This window comes from Siniperca chuatsi, linkage group LG15 (genome assembly GCF_020085105.1).
Source record: "Siniperca chuatsi isolate FFG_IHB_CAS linkage group LG15, ASM2008510v1, whole genome shotgun sequence".
NCBI classification, from domain to species: Eukaryota; Metazoa; Chordata; class Actinopteri; order Centrarchiformes; family Sinipercidae; genus Siniperca; species Siniperca chuatsi.
Window position 1 is genome coordinate 17,591,189 of NC_058056.1, and position 26,300 is coordinate 17,617,488.

The window sequence follows — 26,300 nt, forward strand, 5'->3', positions numbered from 1 at the left end:
ATGTAGCCAGAGCCAGCCACCTGTTAGCTGAGCTTAGCATATCAACTGAAAACAGGGGGAAACAGCTAGCCTCACTGTATCCAAAGGTAACAAAATCCACCTACCAGCACCTCTAAAGATCACTAATTAACACACAGTGATGTAGCAGATGGAGTTTTCTAAAGGCAAAGGTAGTAAGTTGACCTTGACTTACTGCTCTTTCCAAGGTTTTTGGTTTTTTTTGGGAGAAAACAATTTCACCACAAGGCCCATTTAGTAGCTGTTCTGGGGCTTCCCATCATACCACATGAGCTTCATCAGCAGATGGAATTTCCTCAGTTATCATGAAATTGTAGATCAAAATTCGTCATCGGATATGATGGAAAGCTCCAGAACAGCTACTAAATGGACGTTGTGGTGACTGTTTTCTCAACTGCCGTTTCCAAGGTGAAGAGTAAGCTCAGAACCTCCGTAATTACATTATATTTCACATAATACATGTTGTACAAAGCACATATTTCTGATGCCATAATCTATTTCAGATTTAAAATCCCTAGTTGTGTATATGAAGATTATAAGTAAATGCAATAACAAAAGATCAGTCGACTCATGTTCTATACTGCTATGATATTTTTCATAGCTTTTCATTTTCTATTTTCTCTGCTATATTATTGCTTATTTAATATGTTCTATATAGCGGTTTTTGCAGTTGAATCATATTACTTCTGCTGCTGCACCAAACTAATTCCCCTACAGGGATCATTAATTTTTTCTTATCTTAAAATTCAAATTTAACTTTGAGTCCTCACACCTTCACTGCAGATTTTCACACAGCTCCCACGTTCCTTGTCTCATATTCAGAAAGAACCACATTTGACTGCCAGAATGCACCATGAGACCGTACACAATCTGCACTTGTGCTGTTTAATTCTGTTGATCTCCTCTTTCTATTTTCCTCTTTTTTGTCGGTCTGTTCTGTTCTCTAACAGCCTCCTCTAATGACTCTCTAAAGTTGTGAGTAATCTGGTTAACCTGACCCCATTGTGGAACGTTACACTGAAAGTCTCTGGCCTAATGCTTTTCAGAAATACAAATGGCATTGCGCATCTGGTGTACTAATCTTTGTGTTGTGTCTGAGTCCACAAGGTTGTGTGCGAACATGGGAACCCGGGAAGATTAGAGCTCACAATGGAATTCAAGAATCAGTGAAAGGAGATATGTGACAACTCTGTCATAAGCCATGGACATGAATCCATAGTGTTTACAGTGGGTCAACCATCCAGCAGCCTTCGCTCTCTCTCTCTCTCTATGCACAGAGGTAGCAGTATTGGGTCTACCGAGTGGGTCATTGATTTTCTGTCAGCAATGCAAGGGCTGAATGCCCATTAGGCCAGGACCAGACAGATGGACAGATGTGCACACATACACACACGTGCACGCAAACTAACACGCACACAAGATTAGGCCATTTAATGTGCTATCACATGCATCCAAATCAACTCTGGGGGTAAAGGTTAAGATTTTTCTACATGCATTTCCAGTGTTGCATCAGACCAGGCAGAGTTAAAAGAGAGCTCCATCATTCGAAGTCCTTCAAAGTCGGGGGACTTAAATAGTAACTTAATACAAGACTGTAAAGCAGTATTTTATTGCCATCTTTGTTTTTCATTTCTGACTACACCCAGTGATGTTACAGTGTACTGACACACCCTGGAGTACACCTGTATATCACTGCAGCAAGATGTGAAGTTAAACCACTGATGGCCAGCAACAGCTGATGTTCTGTTGCTTTTTAAGGCCATTGTATGCTTAAAAGAGTAAAATGACTCACGTTTTCACCGTCGTCTACCTGCAACAACTCACCTCTTGCGAGATTTCAGAGCTAGACTTCTCCTTGTGCAAGACTTTTTATACAAACAGGATCTTTCTCTTTAACAAAAAGGTCTGTCTCTGTAGAGATCCTTTTCATAATGTTGTCAGACACTTAGAAGAACAATCTGAGCCTGTCAGTGGCAAACACAAGCACTTTTAGTGGATGTACTTTTAACAGGCGCAATTACCCACAAGGATTACGTTGCAGCCATTGCAGCCCATTTCACAGTTGCTGGCCATAAAAATATGTAAAAATAGGGCCCAGGTTTAAAAATACCAGAATTACCCTTTAAAATGAACTAATTTGTATAAAGAGTCTCCCGATAACGTCTTAGGGCAAAAGTTTTTATAGCAATCCACTCAAACGTGGGGTCCGTCATAGAGAGCGTACACTTTTGGACAGTCTCTCCTCAAAGGCATTCATGATTGTACACTTTTTGGACACACAAAAAGCAACAGAAGTAGTTGTGTGAAGAATGAAAAAGAGTGGTAAAGAGAGAAATCCAAACCCTGCCTACTTTCACACCTTGCCAATTGCTGCATAAAGTTGGTGTGATTGTCAGATACACGGCCCCCAGCTCATGACATCAGAAAGGTTTGGTGGGAGGGGGGTTTCAGGCACTGTTCAATGATCCAGCAAGCACTTCATTTCAAGCATAGTCATGCCTTTATGAGCTGCAGATTTTAAAAAGAATTGGTCAAATTCAGCACAGGCCAAGATAATCCCTTTTTTTTCTCCACACAGCCAATTTGTAACACAGGCTTTGTGTCAAAGATTTGTAATTTTCAAGCCCAAGCTGAGATGCTCAATAGATGTCACTAAAGTAGTTTTCTCTGACTTGATAAAGCTCCCTTGAGGACCACAGAAGACATATACAGCTGTTTTCACAGGTTGTGTAGTACCTCCTGTAATTAGTCATTTGACTTTGCCATGTAAAATCATTGGTGTGCCCCTTTGTGTGAAAATCTTAAAATATTGCATGTTTGTTGATCATTATACAGGTACATACAGTAATGTTACATGGTTTCAACATTACATTACATCCTTACTCTTCTCTAAAATTCAACATATCTCTCTCTCTCTCTCTCTCTCTCTCTCTCTCTCTCTCTCTCTCTCTCTCTCTCTCTCTGTGAAGGACATTTGGTTGATTGATGGTGGTCCAGGCGTTTGTTAAGAGGCTCCAGGTGGAAAGCTGTTATCAGCTGTAGGCCACAAGATTACCTCCAGCAGCTTTCTGCTCCAACTTTTCCCTCCTAAATCCTCCCATTCACAAGCTGCTCCCAAGGCACACACACAACACACATACACACAGAAGTGCATGCACAAGCACATAACTTCATGGACTTGCGCAGACAAACTCACATGCATACAGATGGCGACATACACCCACAGAACAGATTTTTTTTCCTTTGATGTTTTACCACCATATTTCACACCCTTCTTTGTCTTTTTCTCTCTCCCTCTATTTTTTCCCCGTCCCTTAAGTCAACACCTTTAAGTCAGCACAGTGATTCCAAATGTTGACTCGAAAACAACTCTCTTCCATGTGTTGACCCTTGGATTCAATCTGCCTCACCTGTATCTGTCACTCTGCCTGATCTCCAACTGTTTGAGGTGTTAAAATATTAACAAAGGGTATTTTTCGTCTCGCTCTTTGAGCGCCGCTGTGTGACAGGTCTGACACCAGAATATGAGAGGAAGTTAACACCTTTAAAGCATTTAGCAGCCGCCATAGCGAGAGTCAGCATCGTCACACCTTTCACCTCCAAGCTGCTTTTGACAGGATGGTTCATTGCAGTGGTGGAGAACTCAGGACTGTTATCCTGAAAATCATGCAAGCAAGCAGGAAAACAACTGTTAATGTTGAACTTCATCATTCATTATCACCACTATATTGAAGATTTCTTTTGTCAGTCATCTGTTCTCATCTTCTTTGTCGTTTTGCACAAGTCATTTTTGTGTCGTTTTTGGTGTACAGTATGTCCTATTTTGGATTTACTGTAAGCTCCTCACATAATGTCAGTTCCAGCCTTGAGGAAGTGAAGATGGAGAGGCTTCTGGTAGTGAAAGCAGTTTATAAGAGCTGGGTTTGGGTAAGAGAAAGCAAGCCGATATCCTGGCAGAGACACAGAGCGGCCCTTGCAGGCTGCTAAAGGGCATAATACAGGGCAAGCAGAGGATGGTAGCAAGATGGATACACTGGCTATTTTGCAGGCAAAGAAGATAAAAGCAGCCAGGTTGAAAGACAAAAGTGCTGTGAAGTCAGACTGGCAGTGTCAGAGGATAGACAAAGCTGTAATGCCTCAGTATTTAATGAAAAAATACGACAAAAAAGGTGTTGTGAAAACAGTGATAAAATGAATGTATGTTGTTCGGGCTAAAACAGTATTTTTCACCACTAGGTTCTGTGGACAGGGTTGAAACATCAAGAAAGATGTTTAGTAAAGTGAGAAAAGAAGTGACCATTTAATCACTTGCCAAAACATAAATTCAGGTGGTCACGTGTCACCTGTAAACTGAAAGATGCACATAATGGAATCCAAGTATAAACACTTATGTTTGCAGCCTGGACATGCTTTTAATCACTATATGTAGACTTTTACAATAATTTACTTACATTTGATAATGATAAAATAAAAGTTGGATATATAGATAAATACTGTAGCATTATCTTGGTGCATTGTTTGCGTGTTTGCCCATTTGCTGATGGACAAACTAGTTTATCTCAAGCTTTTAGCAATGCTAGCAGCCATGGATGGCATTGTTAGTATGTTGGTCTGTCGGTCAGTGGGTCAACTGCCTTGGTCCACACTGAAATATCTCAACAATTATTGAATGGATTGCCATGAAATTTGGTACAGACATTCATGTCCCTCTTAGGATGAATTGTAATAATTTAGTTTATGACTGAACACCTGCAAAACTAATGATATTCCCATTAGCCTCAGACTTTCTGTTTAGTGCTAATTAGCAAATGTTAGCATGCTAACATGCTAAACTAAGATGGTGTACAACCTCACAAAACTGCTAGCATAGACTCTTAATCTCACTATCTCTATGGCCTTTCGAATTTTCTATTTTACAAGTTGACATGGACTAGTTTTGGTTTCTGTGAGGGTAGAAACTTATTGTGCTATGATGAATCCTCTGTAGACCACCTTATCTTGGGAGGCTACAATTTGGTAGTTCACATCTGTCAAAGGAGGCTGTCTCTAAGATGGGACACAGTGTCTGTATCTGTCCTGCTCGCTCTCATTTGCATGCTGTCCACCCCTCCACCCCTCACTGCTCCGTGGCACTTCTGGGTCAGCCTTCTGTCACGACAACAGGCAGCGGTTCAAACTTGGAGAAAGACAGAGCACAAGGAGGGAACAGACAAGAACAAAAGAAAAAACAAAAAAGGGATGGGAGACAGAGCAACATAGAGAGGGGGATGGATGAAGTGAGGAGAGGAGACATACGGATGGACACAGTCCAACAGACGGAGAGCTATGAGGACATTTGGAGGATACATGAGGCAGTTATGAACCTATTTGGTTTCTTCTACAGGAGCGCCCGAGTGTCACTAATGGCAAAGTAGGGGCTGGTAAACACATTTCTGTGACGGCACGACACTGCCGAAAACAAATTAAACTCTCTTCTTGCATTTCACACCCTCTCAACCCTTTTCTCTCTAACTCCCTCAATTACTCATTTCTTGCCACTCTGGTTTTCCATCTCTGTCTCTCTTTTCTCGCAGTCTTTCTTGTTCTTGGCCATCTCTCTCTTTCACCCTATCCTTCTGTCTTGCCTCTGTCTTTCTATCACTTTCTCCTCAGCCATTCCTCAGTTCTACTTCCTTCTCTCTCCTCTCCTTTCCACTGTTTACACCCAAAAATGAAAAACAGGGCCATATGCGTGGGGACAGCTAACAGAATTGCGCTCCTGATGCTCCTGCTGAGGCAGTTAAGCATCTCTCTGCAGGCCGCGCCCACTTCAGCCCTGCCCAGGACATGTGGACAGTTGGCAAGCACTGCAATGCAGAACAACACAGCGGCTGCTTTCTGGCTGGGTGTACTGTGATGAGACTGGGAGTTTAATGAAGCTTCTGGGTCCTTGTGTAGACCTGCTACCCTTTGTACAATGGCTGTCTGAGCTACTGGTGCAGAACTGAACGAGAGGTGTGTGAGCTCCTCTTGCAAGAGAACAAAAGAAGATGAGGATGATTTGGAAATCTGTATGTAAAACTGAAGATTTCATGAAGGATGACTGGCATAGCCTGTGTTCATATGCACACACAAACTGTATGTACAATGAAAGAGAATGAAAAAAGTGATCATCACAGGCCCATGAGTTGCCTTAACTTGTTCCTTTCTGCATCCTCAAATGAATCCTTTCTTCAGTAGCTAGATGTAAAATGGCTTCAAAGTGGAATTTTGGCATCAAATGAAAGCATGAAAGCCAGCGTTAGCCTCTCCAGAGATGTCCTCCCCTTTCCTCACAGCCTTAACGGGTTAAAATAATTTCTAAACACACAGCTTAGCTCTTTCTGACCTTCACTTCAGGTGAGATTTACGCACCTGTGTGTATTACCTCCTCTTGCGGCCGTAATCCTCTTCATCTTGGGGTCTGCGTAACCTCCCCCAAGGTGCAATCAAGGAGAGAACAGCGGAGAAAAAGAGAGAACAGTGGCCGCTGACCCCTTTTCTTGACCTGGTGACATCACGGGTCACAGGTCAGACTGACCAATGGTAGCTGGAGTTCAATGGTTCTCCTTTCTTTACAATACAAAAGAGAGCTTGCGGTCTCCTAATCAAGGTTCAGTTAAAGTCCCAAAAATGAATGAATTCAATGGTGGAGTGCTCGCAGTCCCAACACCACATTCTCACAAATGTTATGCCAGTGTGGTTTTCTAATACTGTCAAAAAAAATTATTTTCTCTTTATAAAATACAGTACATAGCACCCAAAGAATTTAGATAAAATATGCAATGTTTGTGCTGTCCTTGGAAACTGACACATGAAGCTTTTTATTTGTGTGGATTCACTAAACATGACTTTCCTGTAGTAGAAGTATTTTTTTAGTAGTAGCAGCAATGCTGGATTACCAACTGGGCAAAGAAGGCAATTGCCCCAGTTGGGTTCCATAAAGGCCCAAGTTCACTCTGTGTCAACAGTAATGTACGTAATTTAATCAATCACAGATTTTCTTGGAATATGTACCACTAAACTACAATATCAATAAAGGTGGGCCCTGCATTATTACATAATCTTGTGGTCCCATCTTGTATTGGGCCTTAGTTTTATGGCCTCAATGAGTTTAGTTTATATTGGGGTCACATGGTGCATATTCCTGGATAAAGTTTATACCAGCATATGAGGTTGGTGTCTGGATCTCTGTGCGCACTGTACTTGATGGGAATTTGTAGGTGAGAGGGCACATTCACAAAGTGCAAAGAGTGGGAGGAGAGGGGGTCCAACAACATTTTGTGCCTCAGGTCTCGCCAACAAGTTAATCTGGCCATAAGTAGCATTAGCAATATATGAATTAATGCAGTTTTGTTGGCTCTTCATGACCAGAGAGAATGAAATTAAGGCTGTGAAATCACATTAATGGCATAAAAGTGTTACTACACAGAGAAATGTGAACAGATATCATCCACAATATCATCTCTTAGAAATGCAGCCATTTTCCTCTGTGCTTTCAAGAGTCCTGAGGAATTATCCATATCTTACCTAGACTGTGATATTGGAATTCAATACATTTAAGTATCTAACTCAATTTTTTATGATATTTCCACTTAGACCAACTGCTAGTTTGGGTTAACTTTGGGAATAAGGCTCCAGGTGGTGGTAGTGAACAGAAGGAATCAGATTTTGAGGTTGGATTTTTCTCAGAATAACTTACCAGAAGATGCTAAAAAAATACAAACAAGTTGTAAGCAAAATTTCAAAAGGTATGTAATATTTGCTCATGAGTAACGCAACATTAAAAAAGAAAGGGCCAATCAAGGCTACTATATATTTGCAATTATTTCACCTCAGTAAGAGCCTTTAAAAGTGAGCAAACTGTATTCTGCAAGTAAAAGGTGCGATTATCATTATTTACATCCTTGGATGATTGGCCACATGCTAACCATCACATAAAGCACAATGTTATTGTATAGGAAATCACATTCCCAAGCCACAATAGTGCTACTGTACTATTGCACATTAACATACAGCTCAAGTGCTCAGTGAGGCCTTGTTTTGGCACCACATTACACTAATGCTGACGGTGTGACACAGCTGCTATTAGCTCTTCATCCAATCTCCTTTTCCTCTTTTCCTCACTCAATGCCTCCCTCTTCTCCTCCTCTGTGTATATATGTGCACGCCCGTATTTAGCGAGGTGACACTTTGGATCAACCATGCGCTGCTACAGGGGCTGATGCCGGTGTGCGGGGGGTTGCACGGGTCACTAAGTCACTAACTACTGTCGAGGGACAGCCAGTAGGGGGTTGCTGATGTTTACAGGGGCCCTCGCTAACACCTATACTGAGCCGACAACGTTCGGTGTGTGTGTGTGTGCTAACCTCATCCTGGACTTTAATTCTTCCGAGGAACATTAGTAACAGACCAGAACACTCCCATCTGCACTGCTCTGTCCTTCGTTCTGCCTCCCATCCTTTTTTCTCTCCTTGTTTAATCATCTCTAAGCATCTTCTTCTCCACTCCTTCACTGTATCAGTTTACAATCCGTGGCTCCTATTTTCTTTTTTGCTTTCAAGGTCTCTTTTCTCTCTTTTCAAAAAGGTTCAGCCACTCCTTTGTGTTTTCCTGCCACCTGTTCCTCTTGACGTCTCTCCCTCCCAGTGTGCTGCCATCCACTTCTACAGCTCACACACACGCATTTTAATACTTTCATTTGATGTTCACATTTTAAACTTAAATATTGGATGATGCAAAACCAAAATGCCACCACTGATGAAAACTGTCTTTGTCTCTGCCTCTGTCTTTCTGTCTAAACATTTGCCTATCTCACTGTTTCTGTTTCTTTCCCCTCTCTTTCACACACGCACACCCCTGCCTCCGATGTGGGGAATAGTAAAACTGAACACAATAAACGTTATCACAACAGCCACTGAATTCGGAGAGATAAGAAATTCATTAGGCGCCAGCTTGCTAATGACGTGCAAAGAGATGAAATTATGGCAAGGACAAAAAGGATGTATGAGACGGGAGTAGGGAGGAAGGAGGAGAGGAGGTGAAATGATGTGTGGGAGAAAATGTTCCCCAGGATGGCACACCGTATCATAGCGTGCCAGCTCGATTGGCTTGTGACCTCTGCAAGTCAAAGAATTAAACAAGGCCTCATTCATATGACAACACTGTTTCCCCTTTTTCTTTTTCAGTTTGTTTCTTTCTTTCTCTCTTTCTCCCTGTCTGTCTGATATCACTTGCCATACACCACAGGGAAATCGAGGTTGAAAGTCAAAGCACTCATGCTTGCATTCTTGTACTCAGCTTACTGCTCACATGCTACTCAAGGTCACTCTAAACGCAGGCCTCCATTAACTAATGATGGAAGTTCACAACCCTCTGCCATGATGCAATGTGGGCAAAGAGGAGGTGAAAAGGAATCGGGTATGTTTCATGTTGACGGCTATTATCCACCTGCATTTAGTGTGGAGAACAAAACACTACAGCTCCATCTGTGGCACATCAAAAACAGACTAAAATAATCCCAATGTCAGTCCCTCAGCATGCTTAACATTCCCTCCAACATGCACACTCACATACACATCGACCATCTGGTCCCCGTCCTGCCCCATGTTATAAATCCCTCTGCCCTATGCTGGATTACCCCCTCAGTATTTACATTTTCAAAATCCAGCCAGCGGCCTCTGATAGGGGCCATCTGTAATCTGGAGGTTAAATTTAGTAGCGTGTGTGTGTCTGTGTGTTCTCGTGTGTGTATCGCCCTGTAATTTGTTCCCGCTCAGCGTAGGGACAGTATCAGCGTCCGCGACATCTGTTCAACACAGGGCCTACACAGCAGAACTGAGCGCATCATCTGCACCACGCAGCACAGGGATGCTGCAGTCTCACACACACACATGCATACTCACATGCACACACATATGTACATGCATACAAATGCACAAACACATGCATATGCACATGAAATTGGTGTGTTTTTAAAATTGACTTGACTTGAATTTTGGCTCTGTTCTGGTTAATACAACATATTTACACTGCCATTTTGGCAAGTGCTATCGGAAAAAAGACATTGAAAACAGAAGAAGGGGCCCTCTCACTCTACTCCAGCATTTCCTGTTTGCATCATACTCTGATCTATCTAATAAAGGAAAAATGTCCAAAAAAAGGATTTATGGGATAGTATTGCACTTCTATAAATGGAGGACTAACAAAAGTTCACACTAAAAATCACTGGGTCAAAATTGACCTAATGTGTGTCAATAGAGCACCAAAGCAATCATGGATTAACCCAAAACCACCCAAGACAAGGGGTTGTTATATTTTATATTACTGCTGGGTTACTTACCCAAATTAAATATACTATGGTTGCAAACTGTTACAATCTACAAAATGTTCATGTCACTATTTGTTACTGTTTGTTAATAATGTTTTGAATGTAATATGCACATAGTTTTTGTACAACTAACAATAAATTTGTGAAAGTTTTATGGTAAAACTTGAGCTTGAGTTTTTGTTTAACACAGAGTCAAAATAACCACATTTTAGTTTGGGTCAATAACCCAACAGTGATATAGAAAATAATACTAACACTGGTTCAAAACAACCAATTGGTACTACGTAAAGTCAACCCAGTATTGCATTGGTGCTATATTGACCCAAACCTGGTCAATTTTTAACTCAGTGATTTTAAATTGTATTTTAAAAAAGAATGGTCAAAGAGGCCGAATAGGAAAAGATTTAAGTTTCTAGTATGGGTAAAGATCCAAAAATGCTGGAGCCTACAATTCCCATAATGCATAGCATCATTTATTAGACCCTCCCAAATGCCTACGTCATGCTTTTGGTTTGTAACACAGGTTTTCTGCTGAGAATTTAAACTGTCCAAACTCAATCTGAACTCAAAATAACCCTGAAGACATCATCAGGGTTATTTTTCAGGCTTTAGAAAGAGACACACAGGCCTCATACAACTGAATTGTACTCCACATGACGAGTGAACTGACCTTCATGAGTAAAATCGGTGGAGTGTCCCTTTAATGAAAGTAACATGCAATACAGCTAATTTGTCAGGATTGTAAAAGAGCTTTTGCGCTGTAAACATGTGCATTTAAATAAGTGTGTTTGTCTGCACACGAGCTCACATGTGATGCAGTTGTGCACATCTGTGTGTGGTCAGCCGCGATGGAATCATCTCTATTACACCCAAAGAGACGTCACAGCAGGGAGAGGAAAGGCTCTGAGCCAAAATATTGGAGTTTGAATGCCCAGTATTTCTCACCAATGATGACAACAACCCGAGTGGGATCCATGCAGAGAAGGAGAACAAAAAGACTGAAATGAATTCACAGCTCACCCGTTGGGGGATGGATGTGCCGAAGATGAAGTGATGATCATCTCTCTTCTCTGTTAAAATGAAGTAAAGGGAGCTCAGTGCCATTTCCTGCCTGGCACAGGAAGTGCCCATCTGGAGTTGAGTGCTGTCTGTCCTCTGTTGTTGTGTTGCATGGCGTTGTAATAGCTCTAGTCACTGCTGTTGCTGTTCTAAATGCTGTTATTATTTCTGAAGCACCACACAGGTCAGCTGAGGGAGATGGGGGAGAAAGAAATGATATTCATAGTTTAAGATGCTGTGTTGTGGATCTTTGAGGAGAGAACTGGTAAAAAATGGGCAATAAGTGAGGAGTTTATCATTTGAACTGGGGGGGGGTGATACAGGCAGTGAGGGGGAGTCTGTAGGAGGAAGAGCAGTGAGACGCATGCTGGCAGCTGCCCGTACGACTGTCACATCCCACCGCCCGCCAAAAAAGCAGAAGGAAGCCACTCGTCATCACAGTGACAACCACGCGTGACGAGAGGAGGGAGGAAAGTTATCCATCAAAAAATTATGCGGGGATGAGTGCACTCCTTCGTCTTTCTGCCCACACACATACACACACACACACACATACAATGCCTTCATATTTCATTTGGGTCATCAAGAACAACTGTCTCCAAGAGGAAATCTCTGACTGAATCTCATCCTTTCTCTACTCAAAAACATAATAATGTATTTTCCTCATAACAAAGTGACTGTAACCCCCCATAGGGCTAATGTTCAGAACACAGAAAAAGTGAAAGCAGAAGAGAAGAGGAACTACTCAAGTGTGAACTAAAAAACACCCCAGAGCCAGAGACTGCCACACTGACACTGTAGGACAAAAGCATGAATTCATTTGATGGAAATAAACCTATAAACCAGAAAACAGTCTTCTAATACAGGGATTTTTTACATAATCTATAAACAAAGAAGCTGTGATTAAAATTTGAATAATATCACACTGTTTAAATTTAAAAACCAAACCAAAATGCTTGTTGTGTCATACATATGTAAATACACTCAATAGTTCTGCTGTTAAGTGACAATTTCCAGTCTTACAATGCACTGGAATACCTGCCTGATGGATTTCTCATTAGTTATACAGTTAATAGGAACATGACCTATAGCCACCCATATCAAGCAGCTAAGACTGCAGACTGATGGTTGGGGATCACAGAAAAAAAGTCTGAAATTAGGGCTACTGTACATTCTGAGGCTTTGATGCATTAACAAATAGAAAGGGCTGGAAACTATGAGTACTGAGCACCACCCAGTGGTTGATTACTGGACATGTGTTCAGTTTAAGCACTCATTGACAAGAAACACAGACTTGAACACAGAAATGGAGAATCCACCTTCAAATGAATGAAGCTGGTACTTTTCACAATTTCACCAGTTTTCATATGATGAAATAGACCATCAGGGGCGCCTGATATGTAATCTCAAAGGGTCCCAATCTGTTTGTAACTGTTGCTGTGTGTTTTGTGGCCTCACTCTCTGTCTTTCTGACATTTAAAGCAGCTATAAAGATTATTATTATTATTATAATGAATGTTTTTATAATAACAATGTAGGTCCTATCAAATGACAATGTGAAAACAATATGACAACGTGAAACGAGGTGCTCATAGTGATGAACCTCCCGAGAACTATCACCTGAATCTGCGGCTCTCCTCGGCTTTACGGAGCTTTATGCTTTTCAGCTCATTGTTTAACTGTCTGACCCGCAACTTTACTGTTTTGGTTCATTCTCACCAGTCTCATGGCGTCATTTTCAGCGAAAAAGCTCTAAAAACTCACTGTTACTGCTACCTGCTCTGCACCAGATGGCACACAGATGCAGTTTTCGACTAAGTGGTGAACCTATAGCAGCATGTAGCAGCTAAAGAGCTAGATATTTCCCTCGGGAGTTTGTAGAAACCAAAAACAGAGTTAAAAGTGAGTGAATATTACATCACATTTATCAGGTGGCCAGAAACGACTCCAAATGAATGATAATGTTGCTCCATAACTGCTGGATGTGTAAATACAGTAGGCAGCTGTTTGCTAACAAGTTCACATCAACTTAAAAGGTGATATTTCAATGTTGTGTTCACACCTTGTTTCCGCTGCCCCCAAGTGGCCAAAACAAACCTGTTATTGCAGGTTTTAAGAGACTGTGTAACTTTTGAAAGAAGAAATAATTCTCTTCCCCCAAATGAAAAGTTGAAATCATAATTTATAAAAAAGCACCCTTTTTCAATTTAACACACTCAGGGGTTTTTTATGTATGTAAGTATGTTAAACATCTGCTCTTTGCAGGGTCCATAATCCAATCACAGTTAGTTCATAGTTATTAATTTCTTTATTTTGTTTAACGTACCAGTGAAAATGTACATGGTGTGTTTTTTCTGTGCTGCTGGATTGATGAAATGAACCCTCCCCAGTGAGTAACAGAACTTTCCCCAATTCATTTTTATTGTCTCTTTGTACACCCAGAAGAGTACAAATAGCTTGATGATATTGTAGATGGTTTTCTAACACACTTTTTGAGGAAATATAGATTTATGTGTTTTTGTTTGAAATTATTTATCAAAGGAAAACTGTCAAATAATGACTGTGAGAGCTGCTTAGTTCCTTCACTTTCCCTCTCCGCATTTCCCCACCATGTCCACGGATTCACACTAAATTCAGTCACCAGGCGGACACTGCCCCCTAGAGATCATTACAGTCAATATTCATAGAGGTAGTCAATAAAATATAACATGACAACATTGTTATTCACATTTGTCAATATAAACAAAATAAACATGTGGGACAATATTACACATGTATATGCACACATGCTCATCCCCTTATTCTACTGTCATCTATCAGCAGGAGGGACACAGTGGTGTCTGCACACATCATATGCACACATCACACACACACACACACAAGGACAGAGAGCAAGAGAGGTTCCTCTCCCCTGCTGGTGTACACAACTTCATCAAGAGGAAGTCACAAAAGGGTGCAGGGTATGTTAGGTATACTATCTAACATAACCTCAGACCAACATATTTCAGGAAAAGGTGGAGCAGATGATGTCAGCAAGAATGATCAGAATATATTTGCACCATCTTGTTGTTTCTGTCTTTTTATTTGTGCAGGGTAACTATAATTCTGATGTTAATTTTAATGTTAAATCATTGATTAAAACTACAGACCTTGGTTAAATTAAGTACTAAATACTGGATATGACTGTAACTTGGACCTTACCTCACAGAAAAATAAAGATGATTTCTGCTTTTGGATGGTAACGCTTTATACAAGTACATGTATACACATGCTTAAGTATTAGTAGCACAGGTTAACTAAAACATGACTCGTGATGAGTTCAAGCATAATTCAATGCAAGATGTATCATGGATCCCTGTTGCTCACCATTAAGAAATGATAATGTGTTAAACGATTAGAAGGCTGTGAGGCTGCTCCTGACACAAAGAGAAATGTCAGTAGAAGAATCTAGAATCTTAGAATCTACTGAAGAGCTGTGCTAAACTACAATTTAGAATAAGTTTAATCAAGCATTTCCATTTTATACTACTTCAAGTTTGACACTTTTTGCTAATAATACTTCAGTGCTTGAATGCAGAATTTGTACTTGTAACTGAGACTTTTTCATGGTGGTATTGCTGAATTTACTTCAGTCACAGTTTTGAAAAGGTATTTCATTACTTTGTGTTACACATAGAAAGCGGAAGGTCACGCTAGGTCATTTCTCCTGCGAGCAGTAGCCTGGCTGTTCAGGCCAGAACAACAAGCAATTCTGCTCCTCTGCTCTTTTCTAATCGCAATGAAGAGATGATCTTTATTATAACAACAACTGACTAATGACAACTGACAAAGGTGTGGAATAAGTACATAATTTAAAATACACAATCACAAACAGCAGTGATACTATTTCTAATAAATATAGTGGATGAGCAGATCTTGAAATTTCATCATGTGAAAAAATCCCTCCAGGAGAACAGGAGGGAGAGGGGCAGAAAAATCAAAAGGGTTGGCAAGCATGGGATGTAATTTATCAGAATCAGATGATTTATATCATATATTATATCAATTCATATAGTTTATAATAGGTTATTAGTGTGTTTTCTTGCCAGATTTGCTTTTGGCTTTTGGCTTTTGACCTGCCCAATCGCGGCTGTTTCCTCATGGTTTTGTTCAGCAGTAAGAAACAGCAGCTGTCAGTTTGTTTAAGCAACAGTTTCATTATGCAAGAGAAACCACTTCCTCCATTTCAGGGACATTACTGTAAGGTCTAACTTTGTTTGTGCCATGTACCAAAACTAGATAATTATAGATTATCACCATGAGTTAGTGTGGTAGAGTGCAGTTCTACAGCCCACTAGGCCATCTGACAGTGTCTTTTTTTGTTTTCTCAGTAGCAAACATGAAAGAATGTTGAGAGAGACAGATAGAGATAAGAGATGTTCCCAGGAATTAAATCAAGATACCAAAACATGTTCCCACTTGTATTGTGTGTACAGAGGCTGTTTCCATGAACACAATGTGACCCACCTCCCATGTGGGGACAACATTTATTTTGATGTTAAAGCTTGGAGATGATCATGGTTAGAACTACACACATGTTGTGGTAATGCTTAGGTTTGGGTTCAGCATACAGTGGTTATGGACAAGGTTTGGAGTAACCTTACAAGTGACGAAAACGAGTAGTCATATGTATATATGAGTGTTTTGTGACCACTGTTTGTTGTGCAGAAGGTGGATGAAGGAACACCGAACAATATATTGCAATTTAATACAACTAAAATATGAATGAGGAACTTAAATTTAAAAAATAAACACAAAGTTGAACCATCACTATTCAGCAAGTCTTTTTGATGCAGCTACTGTATTAGATTATGAGATTACACACATTTTTATAAATAATTTTATCCACTCTGTGTGTTGGTTTCTTTTGCACATACAGACTGATATATTGGTCTTAAATGTCTGCGCAGCCAGTGAGAGTTTGCCTCAGGTGAGAGGTATGGTGTCAAACTGTCTAACAGCAACAATCTTAGCTGTCATCACAGCCTGAGCCTGAAGGTGACCACTGTCGGAGATATGAAATGTTCCAAACTAAGTGTGTTGAGAGTCTGATAGACTTGCCCACCAGCTCTGAAATTTAAGAAAGCCATTAAAAGTTCTGTGGAGTCTGGTTAACTGTTTTTCCTGCAGGTCATAAATTGATTGATGAATTTAAATTTACAAACTGAAGGCTTTCATGGGTGAGATTAGGTTTAATTCTGATTATCTTTATACTAATTTGTGCATTTGTGTTTGTGTTATTCTTATTATCATTTGGTTTTGTTTAGTTAGGATTCTATGTTTTCATGTATTGCTTTGTATTTTTTGTATTGCTGCTTGCTTTGTATAAAAAAAATAGGGAATGATGTTAATTATTCCTGTCCAGTTGTGTTTGGAAAAAGGAACTTGAATCTTCCCTTTCTTTCAGTTTCCTAGTATCATACTTCCTCCATTCTCACCTGTGCTTTGATTATAGCCCTTGATTCATTATTGTACGTGTTTGCCTGAAGTGAGTGTGGCATTTGCTTTTTGTTCATCTCAAAACAACATGCTGCTTAGGTTTTTTCTCCTCTTCTTATTGTGTGAGACCACAGGTAAGGACATTTTTATTAATGAATGTAAAAAGAGAGTATTTCAAATATACTGTTATATTTATTTGTGCTTCTTGTTGTCCTTACAGTGAAATTGCAGATGGCAGAATGGCCTTTAGGATATATTACTCCTTACCAGGAATTTATTACAACTGCAGTGGCTGGGGAAGGTAATACAGAATGTGATTCTTTAGTAATTTCAAATGAAACTATTAAAAACAAGACTGAGAGTCTACAGCAATGCTGACAGCTCTGTGTGGATGTACACTGCTGTACTATTCTCTGCACAGCGGTTTTTTGAGCTAAATGCTAATGGTAGCATGCTGACATGCTCACAATGACAATACTAACATGTTGATGGTAGGTATATAAGTGCGAAGCATTTTTCCCCACTCTGTGTTCCTATTTCATATTTGTCTTTAAACGATATTCTCAATGTTACTTAACATAGAAACACAGGACTCTCCCGCTTGGTGATGCTATAGGTTTATGTTATGGCCACCAGTTTTAATTATTTCAAATTAGTTTCTGAAAAATCATGTTTTGTCTGTAATTTTGGCATGGCGAACTGGTCTAAATACTACAATACCGATGAGCCTCAGCCAGACGTTGCCATGGAGAAGAGGCCAGTCAGAGGCACAAATCAGAGCAGTTGCAAATTCAAAACATTTTGTTGTTACAGCTGAGGACAAAACACATACACACACATAGTTTTTGAATTCACCCCAAGTTGACCCAGAATTTAAAAGTGAATTGATTTAATCTGCAGATTGTGTTTTCAGTTTTCTCAACACTAATCTTTAGCTTCCACCCACCGTTAGTGACACGCGTAAGAGAATTTTAAGCTCTGCTATTGCATGTTTATTGCCAAAATGCACGTTGGGAGTCATAGTTAACGTCTACCTCAGTTTTCATGTACACAGATTTGTACCTTCGACTTTTAATCAAAGAACCAGTTATTTTCCAATGGAGTTCTTAATCTTTTGTAATGATGATTTAACTGGTTGAGCTTCATGGTGATCCAAGTCGAAGACGAGCTACAACTATGGGTCAAGTGACATTGACTTTTACTTCCAGAATCAGGGGTGCCCAAAATAGCTCCTCCCACTTGTAGCTTTATATGATGTTTACTTTGGTCAGCAACTCAGTTTAGCGTGTTAGCATGCTAACATTTGCTCATTAGCTCTAAACACAAAGTACAGATGAGGCTGATGGGAATGTCATTAATATTGCAGGTCATAAACCAAAGTATTGGGCAACTAAACTTTGACCTGATCACCAAAGTGATTACAATTTATCCTGTAGGGGACATGAATGTCTGTAAATTTTATGGCAATCCATCCCATAGTTGTCGGGACATTTTACTCAAAGCCACAAATGTCAAATTGCTGAGGGCACTAGAGGAAAAGTCATTGGATCACCAAAGTCATGTAGGACTCATCCTCTGGAGAATATGAATGTCTCTACAAAATGTCATGGCAATCCATCTAATAGTTGCTGAGTTCAGTCTGATCCAAAGTGGTGGATAAACTGGCCATTTAGTAGATTACTGGGTAAACGAAAACTTTGACCCGCTGGTGGCATTATAAGAAAAGTCATAGGATCACCAAAGTAACTAGGATTCTTCCTCTGGGCACCATGGAAATCTGAACCAAATTAAATGGCAATCCATCCAATGGTTTGGAAAAAAATAGGAATTTCACTAAAAACCAAAAATGTCAACCTAATGGTGGTGCTAGACAAAAAGTCAGGGGATCACCAAAGTAATTAGATTCATTCAGTGGGGACTGTGAACGTGTACAAAATTTCATGGCAATCCATCCAATAGTTGCTGAGATATTTAAGACGACCAAAATGGTGGATAAACTGGCCAACAAACAGACATTGAACCATGCCGCTAGCATGGCTAAAACTGTACGCAATACCAATATGTTCTGTCTATCTTTAGTTTCATCTATACTCTCTCCATCCATCATTCTCCATTCATCCCCAGAAAAGCTATCTCCGCTGCAGCTGGAGGCCACACCAGGTTACCCCGTTGCAGCAGGTCAAAGCGTCCACCTGCATTGCAGTGCTTTCACCATGCCAGACTCTGTCACTTGGTCCTGGCAACACAGGAAAAATGAGACCTGGCGAGAAGTGGGCAGCGGTAGGACTCTGATCCTCACTGAGCCAAAGCAGAGCGGGCATTACCGCTGCTGTGCTAAGAGCCAGTTTCAGCAGAGCGTGAGCCCTATCCACGCAGTCTATATCATCTCCATGGGTGCAACAGGTTGGTAGTCTGTTTTGATTTGCTGCATATCTGAATTAAATGAGGGAGAATCATTATAGGTCTGCAATATTCATTTTTTAATGCTAATGACTGACAATGGACTCATCATTGGTCTGGACACTAATGATGACGTCATTATCACATTGGAACTGCTTACACAATGGATTGCAGACAATTACCTGAACAAGTTTTGGCATAATTTAGGGCCAAAACTTATATACAACATATTACAGTAAGTAGGAAGACCAATGGGGGAAAAAAACTATAGTTATACTGGATTTTGAGTTTGATACCAGTCTTGACACTTTATGTTTTCACATAAACACATGACATGACATGAACTTTTTTGTTTAGGTTGTTTCATATTAACAATGGATCACGTGACTGCTTGTATGTGAAAGGGGGAAGCTTGTAATGACAATCCCACAGACAACTATCACTTGATTCTGCAGTTCCCCTCAGCTCTTTATTGCATCTTTCGTCTCATTGTGTATCTGTCCAGACCACAACTTTGGTGTTTTGGTTCCATCTCACTGATCTCATGGCATTGTTTCGAGTTGGTAGAGACCAAAAAACAGATCTAGATGGAGAGTAAATATTGGACTTACATCAGGTGGCCAGAAACACAACTCCAAATGCTCCGTATCTGCTGAATGTGTAGATAGGCAAATGTTTGCTAACAAGTCCACTATGTAAACTTAAAAGGTGAAAATATACCAGTGTTTACAGAGTGTTTCCACTGCTCTCAAGTGGCTAAATAATTAGTTATTGCAGGTTTAAATTTGGTTGGTAAAGTATTGTGACCAAGATATGTAGCTACTGAGTGGAAAATTTTACATTTGAAAATTAAACTTGTCATTGCCCTCTGGTGGACAAATAATGCAATGGCTACACTGTTTCTACATTACCTCAAACATATCTTTTGTATTTCTATACTGAAATTTCTTGTTACGTTTTCAGCCAACGTCTGCACAGACACTGAAAAATCTCCCACTTGTAGCTTTATATGATGTTTACTTTGGTCAGCATCTCAGTTTAGTGCGTTAGCATGCTAACATTTGCTCATTAGCTCTAAACACAAATGGAAATCTGAACCAAATTAAATGAACCAAAAATGTCAACCTAAAAAAACTAGGAAAAATCTGCATCGTCCAATATTTGAACAATTAACTAACACAAAGTTTGTGTTTGTCATACACAAAGATAGGATGTCATTCTTGTTCATCATTTTGCTTTGACCTTCAACTAAAGCCCTTCTCCTGCAATTCTGTGCTGTTTCCCCGGCTTACAAAAGTTGGTGAGAATTTAGGAATAGCTGCCTTTGTCCTCTCTCTCCTGGCCTTGATCATCAATCTTGCTATTCTTTTTTGGCTGGGCTGGCACAGACTTGGTGACACATTGACCACCTCCAACACTGCAGCTAAAGGTAAAGAACACCATAGAGCATTTCGTGTTGTGTCAAATTTTAAGCAAATGTTCTGTGGATCACTTTAATGTCTTGGTTTTTATATGGGTTTTCTTAAAGGTTTTCCTGGACCTCAAAAGTCACCAAAGTAAGTCTCTACAGGACAAAAATGATTCTGTTTGCAGTTTGTTCACATGCTGTAAACCAGCTGAATCTGATCACATTTTTTCTTCACACCAGGGAAGGTTTGCCACAGAGTGACAGTGACGGAGATGTGTACATGAATTACACAAGCACCAACCAAGTCTACACTGATCTTGACCCCACCAATATGAAAGACGACAATGTGTACTCTGGTCTGTCATGAACATCCGTGGGAAGGTGGAGATGTGCAATAGAAAGAGGACAAATGACAAAACAAGCATTTTGTTCAGCAGCAGATAAAGTTAGGTAATATCTGCATATAGAGCTCAGCTTTACCTTTAACCTGATAGATGAGGTTTGCCATATAGTTTCTCAGTGTGTGGATGACTTCAAAGTATGTACTTTGTTTGATTTAATCTAATTTCACAAGTCATGTAACACAATCTGAATAACTAACAGATCTGTAGTTCTAGCTGTTTTGTTCCCACCAAACAGTAAGAGACTGTTTCTCTGTGTTTGCAAATGTTAATAATGTCTCAAATCGCATGTACTGTTGATAGGTAGATGTCTCCCTGCTTGTTTATATGTCAGAAACAGACTTTTTAATTTACTTTAATCATCATGAGACAGCAAATTAAACACAAATAAAATTTGAATTTCCAGAGGTTATATGGAGTAATACATTTTATTACAATACAAGATAACAAAAGCTGTTCCCCTTAATAACAGCAAGTAAGCTCGCAGTATATAAAAAATATAGTATAGTACATATACAGCAGATAGCTGAATAATAATAAGCACTGGCTTTCTTTGTCACAGTGAATCATGGGATTTTCTACAATGAGACATGTGTCACAGTCCTGGATGCCAGAGGGGAAACATAGCTCAAGCATTATTACTTCTGTTCCCTGTGTTCACAATACCAGATATAACTTGTCCAGGCAAAGCTAAAAATAACTTCTAACTTATCTGATGGGAGTTAACAATCTCATCATCACATATTTTACTGATGTAATGTTAGCAATGGCGAGGATGCCTACTAATTTGAAGAGTGTGTGTAATCTTTTGAGAAGTTCTCTTAAAAACTAAAAAATATATGGTCAGGCAAAACGTCTGCTTTTCAGCTTGAACTTCACACAGGAAAAGAAGAAGGACTGGTGCAATTCAGACCGCAGTTCCTGCAGTTTGTGGGGATCAAATGTCAAGACATGTATGAGACAGCATTAAAGTGTCTTAAAAAAGATTCTGAGGGTGTGATGTCACCAACACTAAATTACATAGACAAAATACTGAATGTTATGTGATCTTTTTTCAGTGGCAACATAAGAGAATTCTTTCACACACAACAGTTAACTACATTTTTATACAAATATTATACATTTAAATCAGTCCATTTCGGGCTCTTGGTGCTCACTCTGGAGTCTCTGGCTCTGATTCCTGCTGTCCATGGAGATCTGTGAGGTGAGCGTCTGTGAGCACCCGTCTCCCTTTCCTAACTTTTTAACATGGGCCATGATAAACCTTCTAAACTTCCTTGTGGCGAAACAATAAACTACAGGATCCAAAATGCAGTTGAGGCCCATAAGAACCAAGGTGATCTGATGTGCGTCATTGAGCACCTGAAGTGTCTTCTGGTCCCACTCTACGTGGCCCCAGCCCTCTTTGATCTGCAACACCGCCAGTGTCCAGGGGCCTTGTATTACATGGTGGGGCAGGAAACACAGAACAAACACTCCCACTACTGCCAACAACATCTGCAGAGCTCTCCGTTTCACCCCCCTGGGCCTTTTAGTTGAGGAGGGCATGGTCCTGTTGGACTTTCTAGATATAATTGTTGCAGACCTGAATTCTGAGTGAGACTGAGGACTTTGAGAAAGTAACGCTCGAGCAATGAGGAAATTACACACCACGACAAGAAAAAAGACAAGAAAAAACATTCCAATTATTGTAAAATGAGTGCCAGCCACAGTTTTCTTCTGCAGATCAGTTTGATTCTGGTACCCCTCGAAACAGCGAGTGATGTTGTTCTCGTCAGTGTTGGTCCCTGGAAATGCCAGAAATGGAATAGCCATTGACATGGTCAACGCCCAGATGACAACGCACACAATGATCCCACGACGCCTGTGGTCTGAAGAGGCCGCATCCAGAGGTCGGGTGACTGCCCAGAATCGGTTGACGCTGATGGCTCCGAGGAAGAGGATGGAGCAGTAGGTGTTGATGAAGAACAATGAGCCAGTCAGCCGGCACATGAAATCGGTGTAGGCCCAGTTACCATGGCGACTGTAATAGCCAATCCAAAAGGGAAGGGCACACACAAAAAGGAGATCAGCGATGGTCAAGTTAGTCATGTAGATACGGATTTCGCCCATGGCCTTGGCTTCACGGAGGCAGCGCAGGACGAACAGTACGTAGAGGTTAGCAAAGAGGCCCAGGATGAAGATGATACCATAGACAACTGGGAAGAGGACATAACGAAACTCGGAGTCCAGGAAGGTTGAGTCATTACGGGCTTCAGAACCCAGACCAGAGGTTCCTGTTACAGCAACTTGCTCTGTAGTTGATGCCTGCATTTCTGTCTGTTGGAGACAAAACCTATCAACATCAGTCGTAGACACTCCTGGACGAATGAGGGACTGCACCATCTTATCAACATCAGTGTAATGTCCTATCACAACATAAAGCATTCTGGTGGTTCTCTCAAAAGAAGTACATTCATTTGCCAATTTATTAGGTACACCTAGCTAAAACTAATACAGTCTAATACAACAGTTGATTTGATCTACCTGCCTTGATATGTTGTACTTTTTTTAAAGAAAACTTACCACACTGCTTCCTCTCTTCTGATATGTCTCAGGGTGTGAACGCTATGAATGCCTCAGTAGCTATGAAGTAAGTGTTAAACTGACTTAATGGGCGTGTTTGTGTGTCTTTGTAGTGTGAAATTCTTTCAGTCATATTAGGAAAACCCCCAATGCTGCAACACGCGTATCCACCACCACATCTTCACTTGTTGTTCCTTTTAATCAAATTCACAATATTCGCATTTGTCAATTCACAACTACTTCCAACTTTAACAGAAAATAATGGATATAAAGTATATAAGAACTTGAATTATATATATAGATATTTCAGTGATAATTCACCTGTTGACTGGCTGCTTCTCTGAAACTAGGTTTCTAAAGAACCCTCAGCTCTTTCTCCCTCTGATTTCTCCCTCTTTAAAGAGTGTAATTTGCATGAACATTACACAATTTACAAAACCCCCAACATGCTTTCCGGTAAATATCAAATTACAAAGCTAACCTGTTCTGGCTACATTGGAAGGAAAGCAGTGGGAAATAACAGACTTCAATTTATTACACCTGAAGCAATTATTAGCAAGTATTTTACAGATAAACAATTTGCCCCATAGTTGGAGCCAAGAAGTCTGTCGAAACTTTATGAGTAGTCACTCAAGTTTTATTTTCTTTTAAACTCCTTCATTAAAAATAGGATCAACACCTCTGATTCATTTACAGGCTGTCAGACATCTGATTAAACAAGTTTCTATCTCCAAAGTGAGTCATGATTGGGGCTATTAGTCCAAATGATAACAATTAATCACCTAGGCTAAATAAAGATTTGTTTAATTTAATGTCATTAGTATGCCTTAATCGTTCTTTATATATCACATCAGGGACAGGCACAGATACCCCGGTACCCACTGTATTGTCCCCATGCCTCCTCCTGATGTTGGTACATTATAAAATCATATGCACACACATAAACACACATGCTTGTGTGTGCAAGGATGAAACACTGTATAGTATAAGATCTTGATGTTAGATATTTCAGTAATGATTCACTTATTGGCTGGCCCCTGCTCTGAAAAAGATGAACAACTCTTTTTTGCCTCCAACAGCTATTTGTTCCTCCGTCTCTGTCACCTACACTGCAGAACATTCGGTATGAACATTACATCATTTACAAAACTGCCAACTTGCTTACAGGTAAATAAAAAATGACAAATTACATAGCGAGCCTAAGATCATGAAGTGCCACATTAGAAGGAAAGCAGGATGAGATAAGAGACTGAAATTTCCAACTAAAGCTAGCACTAACAAGGATTTTCCAAATGAACATTACTACGAGGCAATGTGTTGCAATATACCGTAATACAGCGACAGTATATGCAAAAGGAGGCTATTTTAATGTCATTTATTACCATGGGTGTCTTCATTATTAATATTATATGATGATTGGCACAGATGCCACAAGACCACAAATCAGACTACAAAAGAAAATACTTTTATGATTTTTCTCCAGGTACAGCTGCAGGATGAGGAAAAGTCTACTCCCCAGCTTGATAGGTACTTACAAATAAAATATACTTAGCTAGCTTTAACCTATAGATTTCCTGTGTGGTTCCATAAACCTATATAAAACAGTGTCACAATAAACTGGTTGTTATTCTGGCTCATCAGAAGCTGAGGCAAGTGTGCAGTAATGCATTTTAACCACACGGGAGAGGAAGAGGCTAATAAAAAGAGCAAAGAAATTCTACTGCTTCAAACAGTGTACAGTGGTGGAGTGATTTTAGCCCAGGTGAGGCTCCTGCATGAACCACCACTTTCACTCTCTGTGTAGTTCAAAGTAGCACCGGCCCCCCTCTGTGGTAAATGTTTAATTTCAGCTCCAATGTACAAGCACACAACACAACACGTCCTCCTCTCCCTGGTGCCACAGTGTAATTCCTAGATTAAGGTTAACGAGCCTCCCCAACCTTATTGCTGTTATTATGGCTTGGCGGTGGAACAAGAGAGCAGAGATTTTTGGTGGTTGTGCCCTGCATGACTGCCAGACGTGCTGTGCCATTGCTGGGTATACAGGCGTACACTGTAAAAAATCTTGTTCTTGTTGATCGTGGTTTGGGTGTGGATTCAAGAGATTCCACAGCAAGTGAGTGAGATTTGTCTTGGTCATGAAATGCAGAGCAGCTAATGTGAGATGCGGTTTGGTTCAAAGTTCATTATTGGATATGTGTAATTGTTCTTTTATCATTAACTTAATGTAAATACATATGTTTATTCTACTCAAAAACTTTATTAGTTATTCTGACTTGAAGTCATGTGACTTGAAATGATGAGTTGAATGACTGTACTGCTGAGTGTTCAAAACACAATTAGTGCATACTTCCCAGTACGCTTTGTTTGAGGGTTAAAACTCTGCAGAGACCATTCTTTCTTGTGGTTCAACAAAACATAGAACCTTGCTGTGTCTTTTAATACATATTAAAGGCATAGTTCAGCATTTCAGTATATATGCTTATTTACTCTCTTGCGGAGAGTTCAATGAGAAGATTGATACCACTGTCACACCTGTACGGTAACAAGGGGAAACAGCTAGTCTGACTATGTCAAAAGGTAACAGAATCGGTCAGGGTAGCTGTTTCCCCAGTTTTCAGAC

The 26,300-nt window shown here is 40.1% G+C and overlaps 2 protein-coding genes across 4 annotated transcripts in view; one reads left to right on the plus strand and one right to left on the minus strand.

Annotated features, from left to right (window-relative positions):
• LOC122861989 overlaps positions 1-21,524 on the plus strand; it is a 98,674-nt gene extending 77,150 nt beyond the window's left edge. For 2 of the 3 annotated variants that reach the window (XM_044167135.1, XM_044167136.1), the window contains 5 exons: positions 17,124-17,204; positions 19,028-19,306; positions 20,601-20,732; positions 20,832-20,859; positions 20,952-21,524. In XM_044167135.1, coding sequence (XP_044023070.1) covers positions 17,124-17,204; positions 19,028-19,306; positions 20,601-20,732; positions 20,832-20,859; positions 20,952-21,078 — 647 coding nt within the window. In that variant the 3' untranslated portion in view covers positions 21,079-21,524. Of the gene's footprint in view, positions 1-16,902; positions 17,038-17,123; positions 17,205-19,027; positions 19,307-20,600; positions 20,733-20,831; positions 20,860-20,951 lie in introns of those variants that run through there. The other variant, XM_044167134.1, reaches the window with a different exon arrangement.
• ptafr (platelet-activating factor receptor) lies at positions 21,522-23,798 on the minus strand. The gene is made up of 2 exons (XM_044167133.1): positions 23,678-23,798; positions 21,522-23,431 (listed from the first exon to the last, which is right to left on the minus strand). Exon 2 carries the CDS (start codon positions 23,423-23,425, stop codon positions 22,241-22,243), a length of 1,185 nt encoding a protein of 394 aa, XP_044023068.1. The 5' UTR covers positions 23,426-23,431; positions 23,678-23,798; the 3' UTR covers positions 21,522-22,240.
• Positions 23,799-26,300: the final 2,502 nt, after the last annotated feature.